At 48.2% G+C, this 23,740-nt stretch overlaps 1 protein-coding gene across 5 annotated transcripts in view; it reads right to left on the bottom strand.

Annotated features, from left to right (window-relative positions):
* Positions 1-23,740, bottom strand: part of LOC140428279 (engulfment and cell motility protein 2) — a 292,926-nt gene that overhangs the window by 98,574 nt on the left and 170,612 nt on the right. For all 5 annotated transcript variants that reach the window (XM_072514575.1, XM_072514578.1, XM_072514577.1 and 2 more), the window contains one exon: positions 5,421-5,572. In XM_072514575.1, coding sequence (XP_072370676.1) covers positions 5,421-5,572 — 152 coding nt within the window. The remainder of the gene's footprint in view (positions 1-5,420; positions 5,573-23,740) is intronic.

Raw genomic sequence — 23,740 nt, 5'->3', positions numbered from 1 at the left:
GGTGGTTCACAGAGCGCACTTGACGGGGGCGAGTTTGAGTAGGTTCTTTGGGGTAGAGGACAGATGTGGAAGGTGTTCAGGGAGTCCGGCGAACCATGTCCATATGTTTTGGTCATGCCCGGCACTGGAGGGGTTCTGGAGAGGAGTGGCGGGAGCAATATCTCAGGTGGTGAAAGTCCGGGTCAAGCCAAGCTGGGGGCTAGCAATATTTGGAGTAGTGGACGAGCCAGGAGTGCAGGAGGCGAAAGAGGCCGGCATTCTGGCCTTTGCGTCCCTAGTAGCCCGGCGAAGGATCTTGCTAATGTGGAAGGAGGCGAAGCCCCCCAGCCTGGAGGCCTGGATAAATGATATGGCTGGGTTCATAACGTTGGAGAGAATTAAGTTTGCCTTGAGGGGGTCTGCGCAGGGGTTCTACAGGCGGTGGCAACTGTTCCTAGACTATCTCGCGGAGCGTTAGAGGAAGGTCGGTCAGCAGCAGCAGCAACCCTGGGGGGGGGATGGGCGGGGGGGGGGGGGGGGGGGATTGCTGGGGGGGATGGATGAGCAGGAGATAACATGAACGGCAGGGGAAACTGGCACGTGCGGGAGAGAGCCAGTGTAGAAAGCTGTGTAAATATATCATTCTGCCATGTATATATCTTGCTCTGCGCGATTTTGTGTTATTTTGTTACGGGGGGGGGGCTATTGTTTGTAAGGGGAAAAAATTGTTTTGGTAAAAAACTTTAATAAATATATATATATATATATATATATATATTTAAAAATCACACTTTGATGCCTGGTCACTGTGCTTGAACACTGCGGGAGGCAGCACCACAAACGCAGCAGCCAATATCTGAACACCCAGGCGATGGGGCACAGCTCCAGGGATGTGTCCACGGCCGGAGGGTGGGTGGATGCCACAGGACGGGGGAGGTAGCGATGGGCCACGGGTTCGGAGGTCAGCCCGCATTGCGGAAGAAAGTGACAGAGGTATCATACTGGTTGTGCGCAAAGGTGTTTATTGTGTCTGACAATTCCCCACCCTCCCGATGGTGCCGCCCCCCTCTCCACACCTCCTACATAACCCCCACCCCCTCCCCCAGTGCCCTCCGTGATCTCAATGTGCTTTGCCTTCCTAGCTCTAACACTGCATCTAGGCGTGTCCCAGGATGCACATCAGAGGTGGAGGCAGCCAGCTGCTTACCTTGTCCCGTGGCCTTCTATGCCCCTGACGGGCGTCCTCTGGGGGCTCTGATGCCAGAGGGCCCCGGTTCACTTGTTGGTGGCACATGCACAGTCATGTCATCCTGTCCTGTGTGCTGGCTGCAAGACGCGGCCTCATCAGAGGGGTGGAACACAGGGGACCTGGTGGCCACAATCGACACTCCATGAGACGGGTCTGGGTTGGCATTCAGTGCCCCCTCTTCTCTCTCGGTGCCCATTGGGCCCTGGGGTTCTCCTGGAGACGGTGGGGCAGCTGGTTAGAGTCCCAGCTGCCCTGCATCATCTGTCTCTGCTAGCACTGGCGGTTCCCCATGGTCTGCATCATCGTGTCAACGCCCTCAGCAATGCTCCTCAGTGAGTGGGACATGCTCTGCAGCACCTTGGCCATATGTCTCGTAGAACTTCATCAAAGTCAGCCTGTTACTGGGTGACAGTCCCCCAGCGAGGCGGACATGCTGTTGAGATCCTTGGCCATGACCGTCACCGCCTGCACGACACCTTCACTCATGATTCTGACGTCATGCATCAGGTATCCACTGCGGTCACCAGCCGAGCAGTGTTGGCCTCGGTGCCACGCATTGCCGGTGACATCCCCTGTGCCCGTAGCCTCTGGGACTCCTCCAAGCGGCTACGGACCTGCTAAAGGCTCGCTGACATGTCCCTCTGAATGTCCTGGGCACTCCCTAACGTCTCCATCAGCTCCGGGAAACCACATCCAGAGGCTCAGCACCAGGCTGGGACCCAGCTGGGTCCTGGGATCCAGCAGCCTTCCGACTGCTGTCTCGCCTGGGCGGTTCATGCCTCCACCTGATGTACATCAGCAGCAATGTGGTGTTCACCAGATTGTGCCCCAGACCCCTAACATTTCCCACCGAGGTGTTGTATCTGCGCTGGTGGAGGGTGGGGGTGGCAGCTCTGCCACGATTATTACGGTGGCATCCTCGGAGCTCTCCTCCGAGGTGGTCTCCTGGGAGGCTGGAGAGGGGTGGCCCCTGGGATGGGCAGGCGCCTTCAGCTGGAGCAACTGCGGGAGAATGGACATGTAGTCAGTGGGAGGGATGGTCAGTCAGTAAGGCAATAACAACTCACTTTTGACAGATCCTCAGGGTGGCGTCCAATGGTTCCTCAACTCTGTGACGTCTGCCAGCTTCTTCCGCTTTGGTGACTGTTCTCGGCCACACTAGTCACCGCCAGGGCACACTCCTTCAAGGTGGTGAGGATTCTTATGTCCATCACGCCTTCGCCAGTCTGGGCCGTTTCACGACAGTTGTGGGAGAGCTTTTCCTGAGAAGGCATCGTTAGCTCCACGTGTGGTTTACAGTGGTGAGAGGGCGGGGTGTGAAGGAAGGGTTGGGGGGAGGTAGACGCTACTGTGTGTGTGTGGGGGGGGGGGGGGGGGGGGGGGGGGCTATGAAGTCTACTCACTCGTGCTGCCAGGTTTAGGTCATTGACCTTCTTCCTGTACTGGAGGCCACTCCTCCTGTTCTCCCAGTGCTCACAGCCACCCCCATCTCATCCAAGTCAACACTGGCTGTCCTATGGCTAACCCTCCAAGACCCTCAAGGGAACAAGACATCCCTCCTGGCCTCCACTGTGTCAAGCAGCTTCCCCAGGTCAGCGTCCCCAAATCTTGGGGCTGGTCTCCTCGGCGCCATTGTTGGGAGTGGCTGAGCAAGTGCTGCTAAAATACAGCTCAACCCTGTTAGCGGGTGGCAGGAGAGTACGGTCCCGGTGAATCAGCTGGCGAGCCTCTATTTGCGGCGAGAAGCCCGTGAGGCATTGTTAAGTGGACCAATTAATGTTGAATAGCATCACCGACCTTGTTGCGCCGAGGGCTGGGAAGCTCCCGACAATTCGCGCTCGCTACTACACTTCGAAATCTTTCCGGAGAATCGCGCCATTAATCTCCCAAATAGAGAATTCAGCTCAGCACACTTTAGCACTCTTTCAGTAATGGCGAAATATGGAAATGTTCACGAGCCTCCAGGCTGCAAGATTATTTGCATCGCTGTAATTTACTAAGAAGCAAACTATGGATCTAAAGGGAAGCTCCTGCCCAACAAAAAATAAACCCTCTCCACTAGGGCGGCACAGTGGTTAGCACTGCTGCCTCACTGTGCCAAGGAACCGGGTTTGATCCCGGCCCCCTGTCACTGTCCGTGTGGAGTATGCACAATGTCTGCGTGGGTCTCACCACCACAACCCAGAAAGATGTGCAGGGTAGATAGATTGGCCATGATAAATTGCCCATTAATTGGAGAGAAAAAAAATTAAATAAACCCTCTCGACTGCATTGAGAATGTTAAAGTAGATAGTCGAGCTCCCTATGACAATTTGCTTGGACCTTCAAAATTTTAACAGGACTTTCATGTGGAAGACCTCGAACTAAAACTAAACAACAAGTTACCTATGACTGGAGAAGAGGTATAAGAAACAGAGAGTAGGCATGAGGTGTAATGTCAGACTGAAGTGGGATATGGGGTGCAGTCCCACAAAGTGACAATCGGTTTCTTCTTTTTACTTCACATTAATAATAATGGATAGTAAGCCTATTGCATTCACTGTACCACTAAAATAAGGAGAACAAACGAGTCAAAGGGTAGGAGGGTTGGTAACCAGAAAGCAGGGGTTTTGGATCATTTGGAAAGGACCCATTGGGAAAGGGAGATGGTTTTACGCTTAAAATGGAAACATTTGCAGGGTTATGGAGAAGGAACAAGGGAGTGGGACAAATGAGATAGCTCTTCCAATGGACTGAGAGGCCACTTTGTGCTGTGAGATTCTCGGATTCTTGACTAACAAATACCTTCCTAACCCTCCATTTTAAACTCATTTCTCACCAATTTTTATTTAGGCTTTGGTTCTACTGTCCCAAATTACTTTGAAGTAATATTTACTCTTTTACCTTGTCTGAGTCACTTACCACTTTTAAAATTCATTCACATTGTTGGTTGGTGGGCTGCCTTCATGAACTGCTGCAAACGGTGTAGATCCACAGTGCCACTAGGGAGGGAGTTTCAGGATTTTGACCCAGTTAAGGAACGCTTTATTTGATTTTCCTTGGTGAGGTACATGGCACTTTCTAAGTCACACAGTTTGACTTTTCTCGAGTCGGTGCTTGAACTTGGGTTCTGCCTTGAGCAGTTGGTTCAGCATTTCCAAGCTTATATGGGGAACCATAGAGAGGAGATTGGAGATAATGCTGCAACGTAGGACCAATCCACCAGACGTGCTGGAGTTCAGCTGCTTCTTGAATATTAGGAAGACCATTGTTACTTGATAGTGATCTATGCTTGGAATAATCAGTCAGACAGAGGTATAGAGCGCAAATTTTGACAGCTATTCTATGGATGTTTCAGTGGGAGGACTTTGGTACGAGATGGATATGGTTGATCCTATACTTTTACTTATGAGGTTATCCCTCAACCGTCACTAACCTAAGGGGCTCGGAAACTATTTCCTGTGCTACCACTGTGGCCCTAACTGAGATTACTAACTCGGACTAGCTGGGAGAGGGGTGCTGGACTGTGAAAAATAGACACCAGGGTGGTGTTTGCTCTGTATGACTTCAAAACCACATTTTGACTCATGAGCCACAGGAGGCGACACAAGCTGAGGTTAGTTTTAAACTACAAATGATCCGGTATGGCCAACTGTGTGACACGTAAACCAGTACTAGTTGGATAGTTCCTCACAGAGCCAGCAGTTATGATGGGATGAATGGCCTCTTTCTGCACTAAATAATTCCAAATCTAAAAATGCACGACAGGTTTTGCTGTGATTCTTTTGTGATGACTATGAAAGAATGAATCCAGATTGGTGCTGTTGAGATAACATCGCAGTGACAGTAGATGGCAGTGTCTTCACGTTAGACAGAGAGGATCCTTGTCACCTCAACAGGCAGCTTCATTGGTTCAGGATCAATAATTCTGTTTCCCCCCCCCCCTACTCCTCTGACAAAGCTCACCGGGCAGCAAGAAACTGGGTCAGGGCTAGGAGTCAATTCCACTCTCTAATATAGTTTTCAAAACACAGAAGCAACTCACAGTAGCAAAAAAACAGATCGAGACACACCGAGCAGTTCAAGCTTCAGGATCCCGCTGTTCAGTTTTGACATTCTGCTCAGGATTCATGGTCTATGAAGCAAACGCAGAGTTCACTGATCTGTCTAATGCTCACGGCTGAGCTTGTGCAATGAGCTGTGTAGTACTTACACCTGCAGATGTGCAATGAGCTGTCCTACTGTGATCTCCTCTGCCACTTTCTTGTACAGGCTCTGGCTGTTCAACACCATGCTCTCGAGAATAGCCAGGGACCGCTGCAGGATGGAGGCATCCACTGTCGTTTGGTTGACATAGCTGGCAATCTGGGAAACAGAAACAGAAGCGCATTGTTTGGAATAGGAAGCAAGCACTGGTTTAAATCTATACAGGTGTCTAAAAGGGACAAACCCATATCCTTGGCAAAGTTACTTACTTGACCCTCGGAGGTAAAGATTTCCATTTAGTTTATAGATTTAGGTAAATATCTGAAATGGAGGCAGGTGCAGGACATGGGAGGAAAATTTTAGAATGGGATTAGTTTTGGATTGTTGTTGAAAAGAGCTAGCACAAAGAGAAAGGGCCAAATGGCCTCTCATGCACTGTTCCTCCTGATTGCCATCCTTGCAATACAACTACCATTTTTGGGGGGTCTGTTTAGCACATTCAATCTGGATGGAAAACTGCAGGCAGAATCTTCTGGCACCGAGAACAGATAGTTAGGTCAGCAGTCGTAAAGCTGAGAGAATTAATTATCTGGCAATGAACAGACAGGGACATAACCATAGCCAGTGCCTTGGACAGACACAACCCATCTTCAAATGTGCTGTTTTGCATAATAAGAACCAAAGAACTAGGAACAGGAGTAGGCCATCTGGCCCCTCGAGCCTGCTCCGCCATTCAATGAGATCATGGCTGATCTTTGTGGGCTCAGCTCCACTCTCCAGCCCGTACACCATATCCCCGAATCCCTTTATTCTTTAGAAAGGTATCTATCTTTTTCTTAAAAACGTTTAAAGAAGGAGCCTCAACTGCTTCACTGGGCAAGGAATTCCAGAGATTCACAACCCTTTGGGTGAAGAAGTTCCTCCTAAACTCGGTCCTAAATCTACTTCCCCTTATTTTGAGGCTATGCCACCTAGTTCTGCTTTCCCCGACCAGTGGAAACAACCTGCCCGCATCTATCCTATCTATTCCCTTCATAATTTTATATGTTTCAATAAGATCCCCCCGCATCCTTCTAAACTCCAATGAGTACAGTCCCAGTCTACTCAACCTCTCGTCATAATCTAATCCCCTCAACTCTGGGATCAACCTCGTGAATCTCCTCTGCACTCCCTCCAGTGCCAATATGTCCTTTCTCAGGTAAGGAGACCAAAACTGAACACAATACTCCAGGTGTGGCCTCACCAACACCTTATACAATTGCAGCATAACCGCCCTAGTCTTGAACTCCATCCCTCTAGCAATGAAAGACAAAACTCGATTAGCCTTCTTAATCACCTGTTGCACCTGCACACCAACTTTTTGCGACTCGTGCACCAGCACACCCAGGTCCCTCTGCACAGCAGCATGTTTTAACATCTTACCGTTTAAATAATAATCCATTCTGCTGTTATTCCTCCCATAATGGATAGCCTCACACTTGGCAACATTGAATTCCATCTGCCAGATCCTAGCCCATTCACCAAACCTATCCAAATCCTTCTGCAGACTTCCGGTATCCTCTGCACTTATTGCTTTACCATTCATCTTAGTGTCGTCTGCAAACTTTGCCACATTGCACTTGGTCCCCAACTCTAAATCATCTATGCAAATTGTGAACAACTGCGGGCCCAACACTGATCCTTGAGGGACCGCACTAGTTACAGGTTGCCAACCAGAGAAACACCCATTTATCCCCACTCTGCTTTCTGTTAGTTAACCAATCCTCTACCCATGCTACCATTTTACCCTCAATGCCATGCATCTTTAGTTTATGCAGCAACCTTTTGTGTGGCACCTTGTCAAAAGCTTTCTGGAAATCCAGATATACCACATCCATTGGCTCCCCTTTATCTACTGCACTTGTAACGTCCTCAAATAATTCTACCAAATTAGTCAGACACGACCTACCCTTTATGAACCCATGCTGCGTCTGCCCAATGGGACAATTTCCCTCCAGGTGCCCCGCTATTTCCTCCTTAATGATAGATTTCAGCATTTTCTCTACAACCGAAGTTAAGCTTACCGGCCTATAATTACCCGCTTTCTGCCGACCTCCTTTTTTAAACAGTGGTGTCACGTTTGCTATTTTCCAATCCTCTGGGACCACCCCAGAGTCTAGTAAATTTTGATAAATTATCACTAGTGCGTTTACAATTTCCCTAGCCATCTCTTTGAACACTCTGGGGTGCATCCCATCAGGGCCAGGAGACTTGTCTACCTTTAGCCCCATTAGCTTGCCCAATACTGCCTCCTTAGTGATTACAATCACCTATCATATCTTTATTTCCATCAGTCACTGGCATGTTATTTGTGTCTTCCACTGTGAAGACTGACCCAAAAAACCTGTTCAGCTCCTCAGCCATTTCCCCGTCTCCTATTATTAAATCTCCCTTCTCATCTTCCAAAGGACCTTAGCCACTCTTTTTTGTCTTATATATTTGTAGAAGCTTTTACTATCTGCTTTTATGTTCTGAGCAAGTTTACTTTCATAGTCTACCTTACTCTTCTTTATGGTTTTTTTAGTAGCTTTCTGTTGTCCCCTAAAGACTTCCCAGTCCTCTAGTCTCGCACTAATTTTTGCCACTTTGTATGTTTTTCCTTCAATTTGATACTCTCCCTCACCTCCTTAGATATCCACGGTCGATTTTTCCCTTTTCTACCGTCTTTCTTTTTTGTCGGTATGAACCTTTCCTGAACACTGTGAAAGATCGCTCGGCAGGTTCTCCACTGTTCCTCAACTGCTTCACCATGAAGACTTTGCTCCCAGTCTACCTTAGCTAGTTCTTCTCTCATCCCATTGTAATCGCCTTTGTTTAAGCACAAAACACTAGTGTTTGATTTTACCTTGTCATCCTCCAACTGTATTTTAAATTGCACCATATTGTGGTCGCTCCTTCCAAGAAAATCCCAAACTATGAGATCATTAATCAATCCTGCCTCATTACACAGAACCAGATCTAGGACCGCTTGTTCCCTTGTAGGTTCCATTACATACTGTTCCAGGAAATTATCCCAGACACATTCTATAAACTCCTCCTCAAGGCTGCCTTTACCAACCTGGTTAAACCAATCGACATGCAGATTAATGATATCCCATGATAACCGCTGGAGCATTTCTACATGCATCCGTTATTTCTTTGCTTATTGCCTGCCCTACCATCCTGTTACTATTTGGTGGCCTATAGACTACTCCTATCAGTGACCTTTTCGCCTTACTATTCCTGATTTCCACCCAAATTGATTCAACCTTGTCCTCCATAGCACCAATATCATCCCTTACTATTGCCCGGATGCCATCCTTAAACAACAAAGCTACACCACCGCCCTTACCGTCCATTTTATCCTTTCGTATAGTCTGATACCCTTGGATATTTAACTCCCAGTCGTGAGCATCTTTTAACCATGTTTCAGTAATGGCCACTAAATCATAGTCATTCACGATGATTTGCGCCATCAACTCATTCACCTTATTCCGTATACTACGAGCATTCAGGTAAAGTACATGTATGCTGTTTTTTATGTCTTTGTTATGAATCCTAACACCTTGATCAGTAACTTTTCGCAAATTATTTTTCCTCTTACCCTTTCTCCTAATTTTCCTCGTCTTTGAACCCATATCTCTACATAATAACCTGTCACGTAACCTGCTGCCTTGCTCTCCATTAACCATTATACTGTCCATAGCTTTATCCTTCCCTTCCCTCCAACTTGCTAGTTTAAAGTCCTTGTGACCAACCTATTTATCCTATTCGCTAGAACACTGGTCCCAGAATGGTTCAGGTGAAGACCGTCCCAACGGTACAGGTCCCTCCTGCCCCAGTACTAATGCCAATGCCCCATGAAATGGAATCCCTCTTTCCCGCACCACTCCTTTAGTCACGTGTTAACTTCCCTAATTTTCTCAACCCTATGCCAATTGGCACGTGGCTCGGGTAGTAATCCAGAGATTATAACCCTGGAGGACCTGTTCTTTAATTTAGTCCCTAGTGTTTGATAATCCCCAAACAGGTCCTCTTTCCCAGTCTTACCTATGTTGTTAGTCCCAACGTGGACCACAACAACTGGATCCTCCCCCTCCCTCTCCAAAATCCTTTCAAGCCAATCAGAGATGTCCCTCACCCTGGCACCGGGCAGGCAACATACCATGCGGGACTCACGATCTGCCTTACAAAGGATGCCATCAATCCCCCTAATTATAGAATCCCCTACAACTACCACTTGTCTTTTTACTCCCCCCTCTTGAATGGCTTCCTGTACCACGGTGCAGTGGTCAGTCAACGCATCCTCCCTACAGCCCTCTTCCTCATCCACACAGAGAGCAAGTACCTCATACCTGTTGGACAAGGTCAAGGACTGAGGCTCCTCAACTCCTAAACTCAGGATCCCCCTACCTGCCTCCCTTGCAGTCACACCACTCTGTCCCTGACCACTGACCAAATTAACAGAACTTATTCTACCGGGTGTGACTGCCTCCTGAAACAAAGCGTCCAGGTAATTTTCCCCCTCCCTGATGTGCCGCAGTGCGTGCAGCTCGGTCTCCAGCTCATCAATTCTGAGCCGAAGTTCCTCGAGCAGCCAACACTTGCTGCAGATATGGTCACTGACGGTCTCAATGGGATCCACCAGTTCCATCATCATACAGCAACAGCACATCACCTGTCCAGCCATTTTCAACTAGTTAATTAATTTAAATAATTTTATTTTTATTTTTATAGAACCTCAAGGATAAACCCAAACACCAACAAAAACACAGCCCTCTCTCGCCACTCACCCGAACTCAGTCACTTACCTAAACTCAGATGTACTCTGTTCCAATCAGCACCCCGTGACTAAAGGCACTCCTGCCACACCTTTTGTACCCTGCCTGATTTCCAATGAGCCAATAGGCCCGCTCCAGGAACTGAAGTCTCCAACTGCCACTCGACCTGTAAACTAAGCACTTTTAAATCTGCACTCACCTCGCCCAGCAACCCTGCAGCCTGTGGCCTGCTGCAGGAACTGAAGTCTCTTTTAAATATGCACTCACCTCTCCCAGCAACCCTGCAGGCTGTGGCCTGTAATCTGCAAGAAACACAGGGGAGGCAGTGGCGGAGTGCTATTGTCACTGGACTGATAATCCAGAGACCCTGGGGTAATGCTCTGGAGACCCGGGTTCAAATCCCACCATGACAGATGGTGAAACTTGAAGTCAATAAATATCTGCAACTACAAGTCTAATCATTTTTTCTCTTTTTTTTGTTAAATTTAGAGTACCCAATTAGTTTTTTTCCAATTAAGGGGTAATTTTAGCATGGCCAATCCACCTACACTGCACATCTTTTGGGTTGTGGGGGCAAAACCCACGCAAACACGGGGAGAATGTGCAAACTCCACACAGACAGTGACCCAGAGCTGGGATCGAACCTGGGACCTCGGCGCCGTGAGACTGCAGTGCTAACCCACTGCGCCACCGTGCTGCCCTTAAAAGTCTAATAATAACCAAGAAAACGTTTGTCGATTGCTGTCAATGTCCATCTCGTTCACTGGCGCCTTTAGGGAAATCTGCCATCCTTACCTGGTTGACATGTAACTCCAGATCCACCGCAATGCAGTTGACTCTCAAATGCCCTCTGAAATGGAGGGCAGTTAGGGACGGGCAATAAATGCTGGCACAGCCAGCAGCGCTCACGTCCCGCAAAATGAATGAAAAAAAAAAATCAATACCACATACGGCAATGCTGAACATTGAAAAATAAATGTGTTCTTGAAGGATGGATTTGCCTGCCAAGGCCCTCTTGAAAATAATTTCATTCTACCAAGCCAAGAAGCAGAGTAATTATGTTAGGGACGGGCAATTTTGCAGCCTCACAGAGCTCCAAAGTGCTTCACAGTCAATAAGCATCTTGAAGATGTCACCTTTGCAGTAATGGAGGAATGGGGCAGTGTCGGCAACAGTGGTTAGCACAGCTGCTCACTTTCGATCCCGGCTCGGAGTCACTGTCCGTGTGGTGTTTGCACATTCTCCCCGTGTTTATGTGGGTTTCGCCCCCACAACCCAAAAGATGTGCAGGCTAGGTGGATTGGCCACGCTAAATTGCCCCTTCATTGGAAAAAGTTAATTGGGTACTCTAAATTTATTTTAAAAAAGGAATGGGGCAGTGAATTTGTGCACAGAAAGGCTCCCTAGCACTTCAAATACTGCTCACCTCAGAGGGGAGACACATCGATTTTGTATCATGGTGTTTCTTTCTTTTTGGTTAAAGGTAGGAACACTGAATAAAACAGATCCCCCAGGATGCATCGGATAGGTCACAAAAATAATTTGCATCTTAACAGTATGATACGAGTAATATGAGAGGATTACAGACACCTCTGTCCTTCCAAACGAAATGTGTATATTTATGCAGCATCTAATCATTTTTGATCAGATCATCTTGGCTGAACAGCTTATCCGAAAGACAACACCCCATACAGTGCAGCACTTTCCCACTACTGCACCCGGATTATCAGTGTGGATTGTGGGCACAAATCACACAGGTGGAACTTGAACCTGTTGAGTCAGTCACCAGCCAACATGGCAATGCTGACCAACATATTGTAGGGAGATGGTGGCATATTGGTAGAAGCCACTGAACCAGTTATCCAGAGATGGGGACATGGACTTGAATCCGACTAAGGCCGCCGGTGGAATTTAAATTCACCCAATAAAAATCTGGAACATAAAGCCGATCCCAGTAATGTTGATCATTAAACTATCAACAATCCATCTGGTTCACTAATGTCCTTCAGGGGCGAAAATCTGCCATTCTTACCCAGCCTGGCCTACATGTGACTCCAGATCCACAGCAACGTGGTTGACTCTTAACCTCCCCTGAAACAGCCTTGCGAGCCACTCAGTTTAAGGGTAATAAGGGATGAGTAACGAATGCTGGCCCAGCCAGCTGTGCCCACATCCCATGAAATAATTTTTTTTAAAGTGCAGAAAACCAAAAATAAATCGTTCACGGGAGAAAGAAACTGGCCCACCAGGGCCTCTTGAAAATTATTTTGTATTTCACGAGCCACCGAGCACAATGCAACCAGAGATATTTGTATAAACCGGGTTCTCCACCACAGTTTGGTACCGATTAGATTCGACTGGGCTCACATCAATCAATCCCACTGCTGGAATTTCATAGAATTTACAGTGCAGAAGGAGGCCATTCGGCCCATCGAGTCTGCACCGGCTCTTGGAAAGAGCACCCTACCCAAGGTCAACACCTTCACCCTATCCCCATAACCCAGTAACCCCACCCAACACTAAGGGCAATTTTGGACACTAAGGGCAATTTATCATGGCCAATCCACTTAACCTGCACATCTTTGGACTGTGGAAGGAAACCGGAGCACCCGGAGGAAACCCACGCAGACACTGGATGTGCAGACTCCGCACAGCCAGTGACCCAAGCCGGGAATCGAACCTGGGACCCTGGAGCTGTGAAGCAATTGTGCTAACCACAATGCTACCATGCTGCCCATAAACCAATGTGACAATGAGGGTTTTGCTCTGTTGGAGGAATAGCCTTCAGCTGAAGTACCCCACACCAGTGGGCATCGCAGATTCTAGAGCACCGTTCAAACAAGAGGTGCACACAGTTCTTCCCTCAGGATAAAAGCAATTTACTGCAGATGCTGGAATCTGAAACGAAAGAGAAAATGCTGGAAAATCACAGCAAGTCTGGCAGCATCTGTAGGGAGAGAAAAGAGCTAACGTTTCGAGTCCGATGACTCTTTGTCAAAGCTGACAAAGAGTCATTGGACTCGAAACGTTTTCTCTTTCAGTCCTTCCACACCTGGCCCAGCTCCAGCCCCTCCTCCCAATGGGCCAGGCCCAACTTCAGCCCCTCCCCTGCATGCCGTCAGAAACCAATAAGCCTTTGTTAAGCTCATTACTGTTTGCGGGGTCATACTGTGCACAAACTGGCTGTTGCGTTTGCTTACAATTCAGGTTCAAAGCGACTTACACAATGTGAAGCACTTGAAATTTCTTTGAAGAAAATGATAAGATGCTGTCTAAACACACTTCCTCCTTTGGAAGACCAGGAGTCTGTTCCCCTCTCATTTCACTCAGTTGCATTATAAGTATGCAAATTAATTTTGTAACAAATCAGACGCATCCCCAGGGATGTGTTTTATTCAGGGCTCACACCTCTCACTAAAAACAAAGAATCACTGACTCAAAAATCAAGGAACTGATGGCAGCAACAATCCTGTCAGACAGCAACAGTCACAGTTTGTAAGTGCTAATTAGAACAGGCAGGACTGATGTTAATTAAACCGCGCAGCATATTCCCAAAGTGTGACATTAAACCTGCAATTCTCAGCACTCTGCTTCAGTAGAACCCAATTCTGACACCAAAGGAGTCACACATCTTCCAACTATCCTCAGTCTGAAAGAGAGGTGGGGGGGGGAAAGAGTGAAAGAACACGAGGGAGAGACGGACAGAACCCAAATAAGAGAGAAAGCCAAACCCAGAGGAGAGCGCAGAGGAGGAGATTGAAAGAGAGAGCAAGAGGGCAGGGACCGAAAAAGAGTAAGGAGAGAGGTGGGAAGGTTCTTGAAAGAGCGCATGGATATTAGGAGAGAGGGTGCGAGATAAAAATACAGTGTGAGAGAAAGAAAGTGAGAGGGTAAGGGCAAGGCGAGATTTAGAGTGAAAGAGAGAGGAGAGAAAGGGAGTATAAGTGCTAAAGTGAGGAGGATTAGAGTGAAAAAACAGACTGAAAAGAGAGGGAACGGGATAGAGACAAAAAAAGGAAAAAACACACACATATACAGCAGAGAGCTTAGAGTTCCCATTTTATCCCCGAGGTTTCTCCCGGTCTGTGGCTCTCCACTGGCCTTTTAAAAGAGAATTTGATTGAGAAAGAAACATACAGGGGGCAAGCAGCAAAGTGGGACTAAAATTAGTGAAGAACAAACAGCTGGTGTGTGATTCGCTGCAATTCCAGCACCATGGGACTGATGGCTGTAAGATATGTAAATGTGTGGGAGGAGACGCAACAAAATCAGATCTCCCAAAAAGAAAAATCACACACGCCGATATGCACCTCCCCCTCTCCCAAAACAAATGGATAGTTATTAGGCTTGGGAATCCAGAATGATCTTCATTTCCCTAACCCAAAAGTGAATGTGATAGAGCACGATTTAAATTAAAAAATTTGTTCTCTATCTCCACTCTTCTGCAAAAATTAACCTGCCATTTGCCTTAGATCATATATTTTACTCAGTTTTAACTTTTGGAATGAGTTTTTACAGAGGGTCTGTAGGCCTTAAACATTAACCTACTTTTTCAAATACAATTGGAGCTGCAATTCCAGCCTTTTTTGTTTTTATTTCTCCACTTTCCAGCATTCTCTTTTTATTTCAACAGAAGGTTTGTTCTGACAGGCAGTGAATGCCTCCAGTCCCTAAGTGCTTCTGCTCCTGGGCAATGATGTGTGACAAAGTGAAAAAAAAAGTTAAACCCACTGGCTTTGGGCCACTCAAGTGTCCTTGCAAGAGGCTTCTGAGCTGTGGGAAAGGATTTCTTGGCTGAAGCCAGCGCTGGAGTTTCCCACGGGATAAAGTCTGGAATTACTTCCAGGCTCAAGTGATATTTGCGTCAGTACAGAAAAAGAGATTGAAATATTCCAGAAGAAGTCTGCAAAGTTGAGGTTGACAGGGGATTCTTTCACTGGTGTCACTTTCAAGTATTCCTGGTTTTTAGAAAAGGGGGAAAAAAAAGGGTCTTGCATTTAAAAGCACCTTTCCACGACTCCAAGATGCCTCTTCACAGCCAATGAAGTATTACAAATGATTGCGTAGGACCCACAGCACAGAAAACAGATCATTTGATCCAACAGGTCCATGCTGGTGTTTACGCTCCATGCCAGTCTTTTCCCACTTCCTCATCCAGATCAACTATCGTAACCATGTATTTGCTTCTCTCTCATGTTTGTCTAGTGTCCCCTTGGTGGTAGACATCTTCCAACTCGTGAATTGATAGTTTGCACCCTGGTGCTCAACTCAGCAACTTGGGGTTAAGCATCGCCAGGTGTGGCTCAGGAACACCAACTCTGGAATGTCAGTCTCTGCCACATTTGTAGCAGAGGAAGAACGCCTGCATGATTCGCTGGCCCGTCTAGGCTTTCTTGTCTGCCAGCTGAGCTTTCTGTTTCTGCTCTTCCCAAACAGTCAGCGCATCCCCTTCTGAGGTAACTGCCATCAGCGCCAGTCTGCTAGTTATCAGTGCCAAAATCTGACACCTTCAGATCTTGCTTGCAGGTAGATTAGAGTGTGATTGTGACGCAGTGGCCGGTTCACAGTCCAGAAGGTCTTTGCAAAACGGCTGTCATCTATCTGATGAATCTGGCCGAGCCACCACAGCAGTGAACGATGCTGATGGAATTAGCATGTTCCAAGACCCCGTGTTGGTGACATTGTCCAGCTAAGAGATGCTGAGGATATGTCTGAGACAGTGAAGGTAGAAACTGTTCAGTCTTTCTTCCTGCCTGGGATATGTTATCCAGGTCTCACCATTGTAGAGGAGTGCGTCGCGGACATAGGCTTGGGAGTCTCGCAGTCGGGTGTTCTCAGTAAGGTTGCTGCTGTTCCACACACACTTACTCAGCTCGGACATAAACAGCTGCAATTTCTGCAATGCATGCGTTGATTTCAGCATCAAGTGACAGATTGCTGGTGATCGTGGAGCCTAGATATGTAAGGATATGAACAACCTCCAGGGTCACATTGCCAGTGTTGAAAGATGGCGGTATGGGAACACATGACCATGGCAATTGTCTTGCTGATACCGATGGTCAAACCAAACTCTTTACAAGTGTGAGACAGTGTCCATTTGTCACTGAATGGATTTATTTGTATGGAATGGAGGTGTGGCATCATCAACATCGAGCAACACTGAGGACTTGGTGCACCTTTGTCTTGGATCTCGAGTGAGAGGTTGAGCAGCTTTGCCTCAGTTTATGTAAGTAGGCACATTCTGTAAGTCACCTGAAGGCACATGACAGCCGCAAAGTGAAGAATATGCCAAAGAACACAATCCTCTTTGTTTGGATAAAGGGATCAAATGTATAGTTGCTAACGTTGTGGATGACAAAGATAGGCAGGAAAGTACGTTCTGAAGAAACATAGAATTACTACAGTGCAGAAGGAGGCCATTCAGCCCATCAAGTCTGCACTATCCCTCTGGAACCCCCCCCCCCCAGCTAGGCTCTCTTTCCCACCTTATTGAAGATAATTATTTCTTAAAAAAATTTTTTTTTTAAATTCTCCTCCTTTTTCACATTTTCATCCATCAACAATAAACAATAATCAGCAAATATGTCACTCCCCATAATAACAATGATCCCATCGACCCACCAACCCCCAAACCTCAGCCCACATGTTTACAAAAACAAATGACAAAAAGGAATCAGGGATTACCCGTAGTCACCCTTAATCTTACACAGCTCTCCCCCCACCCCCGGTCTACAGCTCCTCCCGTCCACTGCCTCTTGTAAAACTCCTCCTCCCAACCTCGGTTCCATCCCCCCAACTTTCCACCCCGGCTAGACCACTCGGACCCTGTTCTGCCAGGCTCCGATGGCCGCAGCCCTTCCCCCCCACCTCACTCCCGTTCACTGGCCGGCTTAAACCGGCCAGCGTGGAGGCCCCCGCCCGGGTCCCTTTCCCACTTGCCCGGCCCTAGGAAAGCCCAAAGATCCCCTTTTAGCACACAAACCCCGCATAGCCACCTACACCCCAAAGAACCCTCATTTCGAGTGAAAGTCCCGTCCTTTCCCTTGTCCAAATATATACCACATTGGCTCCTTTAGTCTCTACACCCGCGCGCAGTGAAACAAAAAAGAAGAAAATACAGTCGTGAGGTTACATCGGCACATGGCCATTCCTCAATTTGTCAGTTCTGCCACAGTCCTTCTGCTTTCGCAAACTCCTCCGCTGCTTCCGCCGTTCCAAAACAAAAGTCCCTGAGCTTGTAAGTCACCCTCAGCTTCGCTGGATATACAATGCCGTACCGCACCTTGCTAATGTACAGTGCCCTCTTCACCCGGTTGAAGGCAGCCCGCCTCCTTGCCAGCTCCACCGTAAGGTCCTGGTATACACATATACCAGCTCCAGCCCACTGCACCACCCGCTTCTGCTTGGCCCAGCTCAGGACCTTCTCCTTCACACTGTATCTACGGAAGCACAGAGTTACTGCCCTTGGTGGCTCACTCGCCTTTGGTACAGGCCTCCACGACCGATGAGCCCGATCCAGTTCATATCGGGAGGGATCCTCCCCCTCCCCCAATAGTTTTGCAAACATCGCGGCAAAATACTCAGTCGGCTTCGGTCCTTCAACTCCTTCGGGCAGCCCCACAATCCTCAAATTCTGTCGCCTGGATCGGTTTTCCAGGTCTTCCATTTTTCCTCGCAGATCCTTGTTAGTATCCATCACCTTCCGCATCTCTTTCCCCATCGAGGCAAGTTGATCAGTGCTGCAATAACGTCTCCTCCACTTCCTTCAGCGCCTCCCCTTGCTCTCGCACCTCCGCCACTGCGCTCGCCACCCCCGTCCTCACCGGGGAAATCGCCTCCTCCACCAGCACATTCAAAACCTCCCTCATCTCCTTCCTCACCGTCTCCATGCATTTTGCAATCTGCGCCAACTGCTTTTCAAATTCCGCAGCCATCACCTTAGTTATTTCTTCAGCTGTAAGCAGTGCGGCCTTCCCTGATGCTCCAGCCTCCATTTTCCTTGGTGACCCCGCGGTGACCTTTCCACTCCCCGACGGACCTTCAGCTGTTTTTTTTCCGGCCGTTTTCTTGCTCACCCTCGACATTTTTCTTTGTTCTTTTTTTCCTCCTGTGTCTTCACTGTGCCTCCTCCGTGCCTTCTCCCTGCTTCTGCCGCCTCCGTGGACCCTGGGACCAGGCTTAAAGCCCCGAAAATGCCGTTGCCGAATGGGAGCCCTCCATTGTGCGGCCGCCTCCCGCCCGCCGTCACTGGAAGTGATCAAGATAATTATTTCAATGCACAATGTGCAAATTAAAGTTTACAAAAGAAAAAAAAAAAAGCAGGCGCCAAGTGAGAGCAAACCGAAGTTTGGTTTTACCTGGTATAATATACACTGTAATAAAACGGACTTTGACCTCCACAGTGAGTAGGAATTGTTGAATTTCAGGAGATAGACTCCTCTGCACATCTTTGGACTGTGGGAGGAAACCGGAGCACCCGGGAGAAACCCACACAGACACGGGGAGAACGTGCAGACTCAAGGCCAGAAATTAACCCGTGTCCTTGGTGCTGTGAGGCAGCAGTGCTAACCAGTGTGCCACAGATTTCAAAGGGTTCAGATGTTGCCCCACCATAGTTAACATTACCCACCATGTTGTCCTGGAAAGGGGAAGCCACACTGAGCAGCTTTTGACAGGCAGCCAAATTTCTCCAGCAGCTTAAACAGACCACCTCTGCTCACCTAGTCAAATGTCTCAGTGAGGTCGATGTATTGTGGTCTCCTTTGTTCACAGCCTTGCTCTTGCAGCTGCTGGACTGAGAAGATTAATCCAGTTGTGGATCTTCCAGGTCTGAAACCACACTGGGATCCAGGGTTGATGTGCTCAGTCAGGATCTGGGGTCTGACAAGGGGGACACGGACAAATGTGTTTCCCATGATGCTCAGCATGGTGACGCCTCAAAAGTTGCTGCAATCGCTGCAGTCTTGCTCTTGTACAGAGTCACATTCGTCATGCACACCCTTAAATACATCTATACTATGCTTCAACCACTTCTTCTGGTAACGAGTTCCACATTCTCACCACTCTGTGGATAAAGAGGTTTCTTCGGATTCTCTATGGGATTTCTTCGTGGCTGTCTTACATTGGTGGCCTTGCGTTATGCTCCGCCTTGCAAGAGGAAGGGTTCTCTCTGTAGCCACTTGGTCAGAACCTTTCATCGTTTTAAAAGCCTGGGTCACTTCTCAGCCTTTTTTTTTATAAAGGGAAAAGCAACCCAGCCTGCAATCTTTTCCTGATATGTATGCCCAGGCACTGCTGGTATCTTTCTTTGCACCCTCTCCAGTGTGTATATCCTTTTTATAATATGGCGACCAGATCGGCGCACACTGCTCCATGTGTGGCCTAACGAAGGTTCGAATCAGCTTTTCAATTTTTCCTCTTTTCAATTCTAACCCTCTAGGGATAAATCATAGGGCAGAATTCAGTGGAAAAGTTTCTAAATTCATTTGTGGCAAGTTTTTCAGGGAGTTTCCCGCCGGCAAGTTCTCCACCGCTATCCAATGAAACGTAATCACTTTGTTGGGCCGTGGGGAGTTTCTCACCGGTTTAACCCACACTTGGAATTTCTTTCAGCACTGGGAAGCTGAACTCAGATCAAGCCGCCATTTTGAAAGGGTGCCCGGATCTCTAAGTGGGCTTGTGGAACCCCCACACTCCCAACATGGGCAATGTCACCCCCCCACTCACATGGGCATTATCCCACACACCCCCCATCACGTGAGGACACCCTATGGGGTCCCTCTTCAGTGGTCACTCTTCCAGGACTCCCAGCTGTCACCTCCCTAACCTCCCAGAGACCCCTACTTACATGCCCTGTACACCCCCACCCTTCATAGCCCCCTCCACACTCCTTTCATGGGCCTGGCCCCCTCAGCCCCTGAACCTTGGCAGTGCCACCCAGGCACTTGGCAGTGCTAGGGTGCCCACATCCTGGGGAGGGCCAGTGAACCACTCTACACTGACCCACCCAGAGGTCTGCGATGGCCGGAGAGACCCCCGGATGCTGTTCCGCCTGGTCCAAGTTTGTGTGGACTTGTGCTGAACGGCGCCTGGTGCGGCCTCACTGGGGAGGTCAGTAGATCTCGGGTATGCTTGCCGAAGTCGGTTTAAAACAGACTTCAGCAAGTGCCGTTTGGTCACGTCCCTTTTGGGTGCGACTCGGACGCCGACGCCTCAGGGGACTTGGGTAAATCAGACGAGGCGTGAAGCTGCTGGGAAACCCGCGGGTGGCCTCTCCCGACATCTACCCGCGTTAGACCACACAGCGCTCGGTGAGACCGCAACACGAGCGGTGGATCACACCCATAGTGCTCGATTTTCTTTATTTATGGTCTTGCTAACCTGTGACATAACCCTTAGTGTCAGATATAGGAGGCGGAATTCTCCATTTTCTTTTCTAAATGGGGTGCAGGCAGTTCTGCCGGCGTCATACCCGCTGGTTGGAATGGCATGAAGTCACGCCCAATGCCGTGCCTGCAGCCTCGTTAATTATGCAAGCGTCTTTCTCTAACATTGGGCGGGTCAGGAGCCGATTCGTCCACCGACCGTCAGTTAGCAGGTTCGAAGGCCCAGGCGCCTCATGTGAACAGCCAGCCCAGCACTCACATCACTCTCTCCAGCCCACCCGTCTTCACAAGACCATGCAGGCAAAGGGTTAGCATGCTCAACAAGTCTGTGCCCTGATTCAACCACCATGCCCTCGAGTTCTTGATTTGAGGAATCTTGGCACAGAGGCTTGTCCTTTACCCAAGGAACGTCGCCAGGATGCACACCAACCTCACCTCTCTGGCCTGGGATGAAATTGTCTAGGAGGTCAGCATGACTGGTAACTCTGCCAGAAGTAGCAAACAGTGCAGGAAGTGCCAGGGTAAGTTCTCTCTCAGCTCCCTCCACTATCAAACTCTCATCATGGCATCATGTACTGAAAGGGCGACTCTCTTCACAGATCACAGGCATCCATTAGTAGGGGACACATATCAACACTCATTCTCTCAGATCATCACCATCCCATTGGTCAGACTGCTCACACCCCATCCTCTGGTCCTCCTGGGGAGGGCGCACCTCTTTGTATAACCAGATTGCGAAGGGCACAGCAAACTGTGATCATGTGGGAGACCCGCTCTTGCAGAGAGTCACCCGAGCGGTCCAGGCATCTGAATCACATTTTCAGAAGTCCTCCAATCTGATCTACGAGAGAGCGTGCACAGCTCTGAGCAGTGTCTGAGTGTGAGCACAAGTTTGAGGGAGTAGCGGAGTCATCAACCACTAAGTGGGTAGCCCTGATCTTCCAGCAACCATCCCTACAGACGTTCTGGATCCAGCTGTTGTGGTGGTTGTGGTGGTGGACATTCTCACCCTCCCTGAGCCTATCACCTGTGAGGCACCCTTGCCCCAATTGGGCCTCTATCCACCCCATCTAGAGCCTGCTTGCATTCCCTTCCAGTAAACGATGTGGCATCCCTATGACCCCCTTGTTGGTGAGCGTTTTATACAGCTTTGTCAGGGTCCACCTTCCCTCCCCTCGGTCTTGCCTCGCTCATCATCCTCAACACCTCCTGGAGCCTCTGCTTGCCATCCAGATCTCAGACTTTAATCGGCCTCAGAATGTAAAGCCTCCACTTTGGGAAATGCAAACATAGGGCCATATGTCAGACTGCCATTTCATACCCACTTAGCCGTGCCAAATTTCATCCGTGCCTGCCTCACCACGATATTCCTGACTCAGGCTGCATGAAATGCAAGCAGCGGAGCGTATCCCCTGGTCCAGCGTCAGTGTCTAAAAGAACTCGGAGCGAAGGCCCCCCCTTTTTGTTTACAGCACTAGCTCCTGTAAAGCAGATTGAGTTTAAAGATCCCATTGAAAAGAACAAGTCAGGGAGATGGTAAGTGGATGGGTGGGTATGAGAGTCCAGCAGTTCAGGGGTCTGATTGGGTCAGGGTTCTAACCAGGTTGTGGGTTAATCCTGTGGTGGGACCGGCCTGGGTATTTATAATAGTTACGCTGAAGTTAGAGGTACTTTCAGTTCTTCTTGTTCAGAGAATCTATTAGCGTAACAGCGGCAGAACCATCTGAAGATAGTGATTTAATTTTGGAGATGGATTCCCCAGTGCATCTTTAGGGTACCTCCCCTCCACCCCACCAAACAGAGAGGAGGTAGAATGCTTTGGGCCATAATGTCAGCCACAACTCTCGACTTAGTCAGAAGGTTGTTGGTTCAAGATCCACTCTGGCATCAAAGCACAAAAAAATCTAGGTTCATACTCCCGTGCAGTACTGAGGGAGTGCTGCACTGTCAAAACTGCAGTCTTTCCATGAGAAATTAAACCAAGGCCGTTTTGCCCTCTTCAATGGGTGTAAATAACCTCACAGCACTATTTTGAATAAGGGGAGTTATCCTTGGGTGTCCTGCTGCCCTGTTTCTTAAATTGTAACAGTCACTCCAAAACGACTCTATTGGATGTAAAACTCCCGTGGTCATGAAAGATACTATATTAATGAAGGTTCTTTTTTCCACTGCTGGTTTAGCTCAGTGGGCTAGACAGCTGGTTTGTGATGCAGAGCAAGGCCAGCAGCGTGTGTTCAATTCCCGTACCGGCTGAGAATTCTCAATTCGCCCTCAGTGTACCCGAACAAGCGCCGGAATGTGGCGACTCGGGGCTTTTCACAGTAACTTCCTTGCAGTGTTAATGTAAGCTTACTTGTGGCAATAAAAAGATTATTTATATCATTTATTTAAAAAACTATTATCTGTAATAGTTCCACTGGAGGGGCTTACAGCTAGTTTATGCTCACTTTACAGAAAAATTAAATTAAAATAATTGTGCTCATCATGGTTTGGAATACAGGGGAATGAACCTTTAATTTCAGAAATCCATGCTCAGCATAGAGAGCTGCAAAAGCTACGTATAAAAATATGGATAGTTGCTTAGCCCACTGCACCATCCAGCTCGGCATGGGCAGGTTGGTTTGTAGGGAGGGAAGGAGAATTGGAACAGGGTTAGGAAAAGCTGTTTCCCAATGCGACATGGATAATGCATGTAGAGGCAATGTCTGAGGAAAAGGCCTTAGGCATTTTGCTGCTTTGACACCAATGTTGAGAGACCCCTCCCCCACTATCTTCATCAACTCCTCATTCTAGGTGCTGGAGACCCTTGGGAAAGGAGGAAGACAAGGGAGGAGAGGAATAAGATTGGCAAGATAAATACCTTCACTCCAAACCCTGCCCTTCACAACCTTAATTCAATTCTAGTCATCTTAATGAGAAAAGCAATCAGTCTTGTGCCTTTTCACTAAATGGTACAATTTGCATAGACTTTCCATATTGCCAGCTGATGCTTTGGCACCAGTTTGTAGCAAGCTGTGAGTTGTGGAGTACTGCGAGAATAAGTGCTGGGGCCTCAGCTATTAATGACTTAGACAAAGAATTAGAGGGTAATGTATCTAAATCTGCTGACGATACAAAGCTAGGTGGGAATGTAAACTGTGAGG

This window comes from Scyliorhinus torazame, chromosome 8 (assembly GCF_047496885.1).
Source record: "Scyliorhinus torazame isolate Kashiwa2021f chromosome 8, sScyTor2.1, whole genome shotgun sequence".
NCBI lineage: Eukaryota > Metazoa > Chordata > Chondrichthyes > Carcharhiniformes > Scyliorhinidae > Scyliorhinus > Scyliorhinus torazame.
This window is presented reverse-complemented; position numbering and strand designations above follow the sequence as displayed.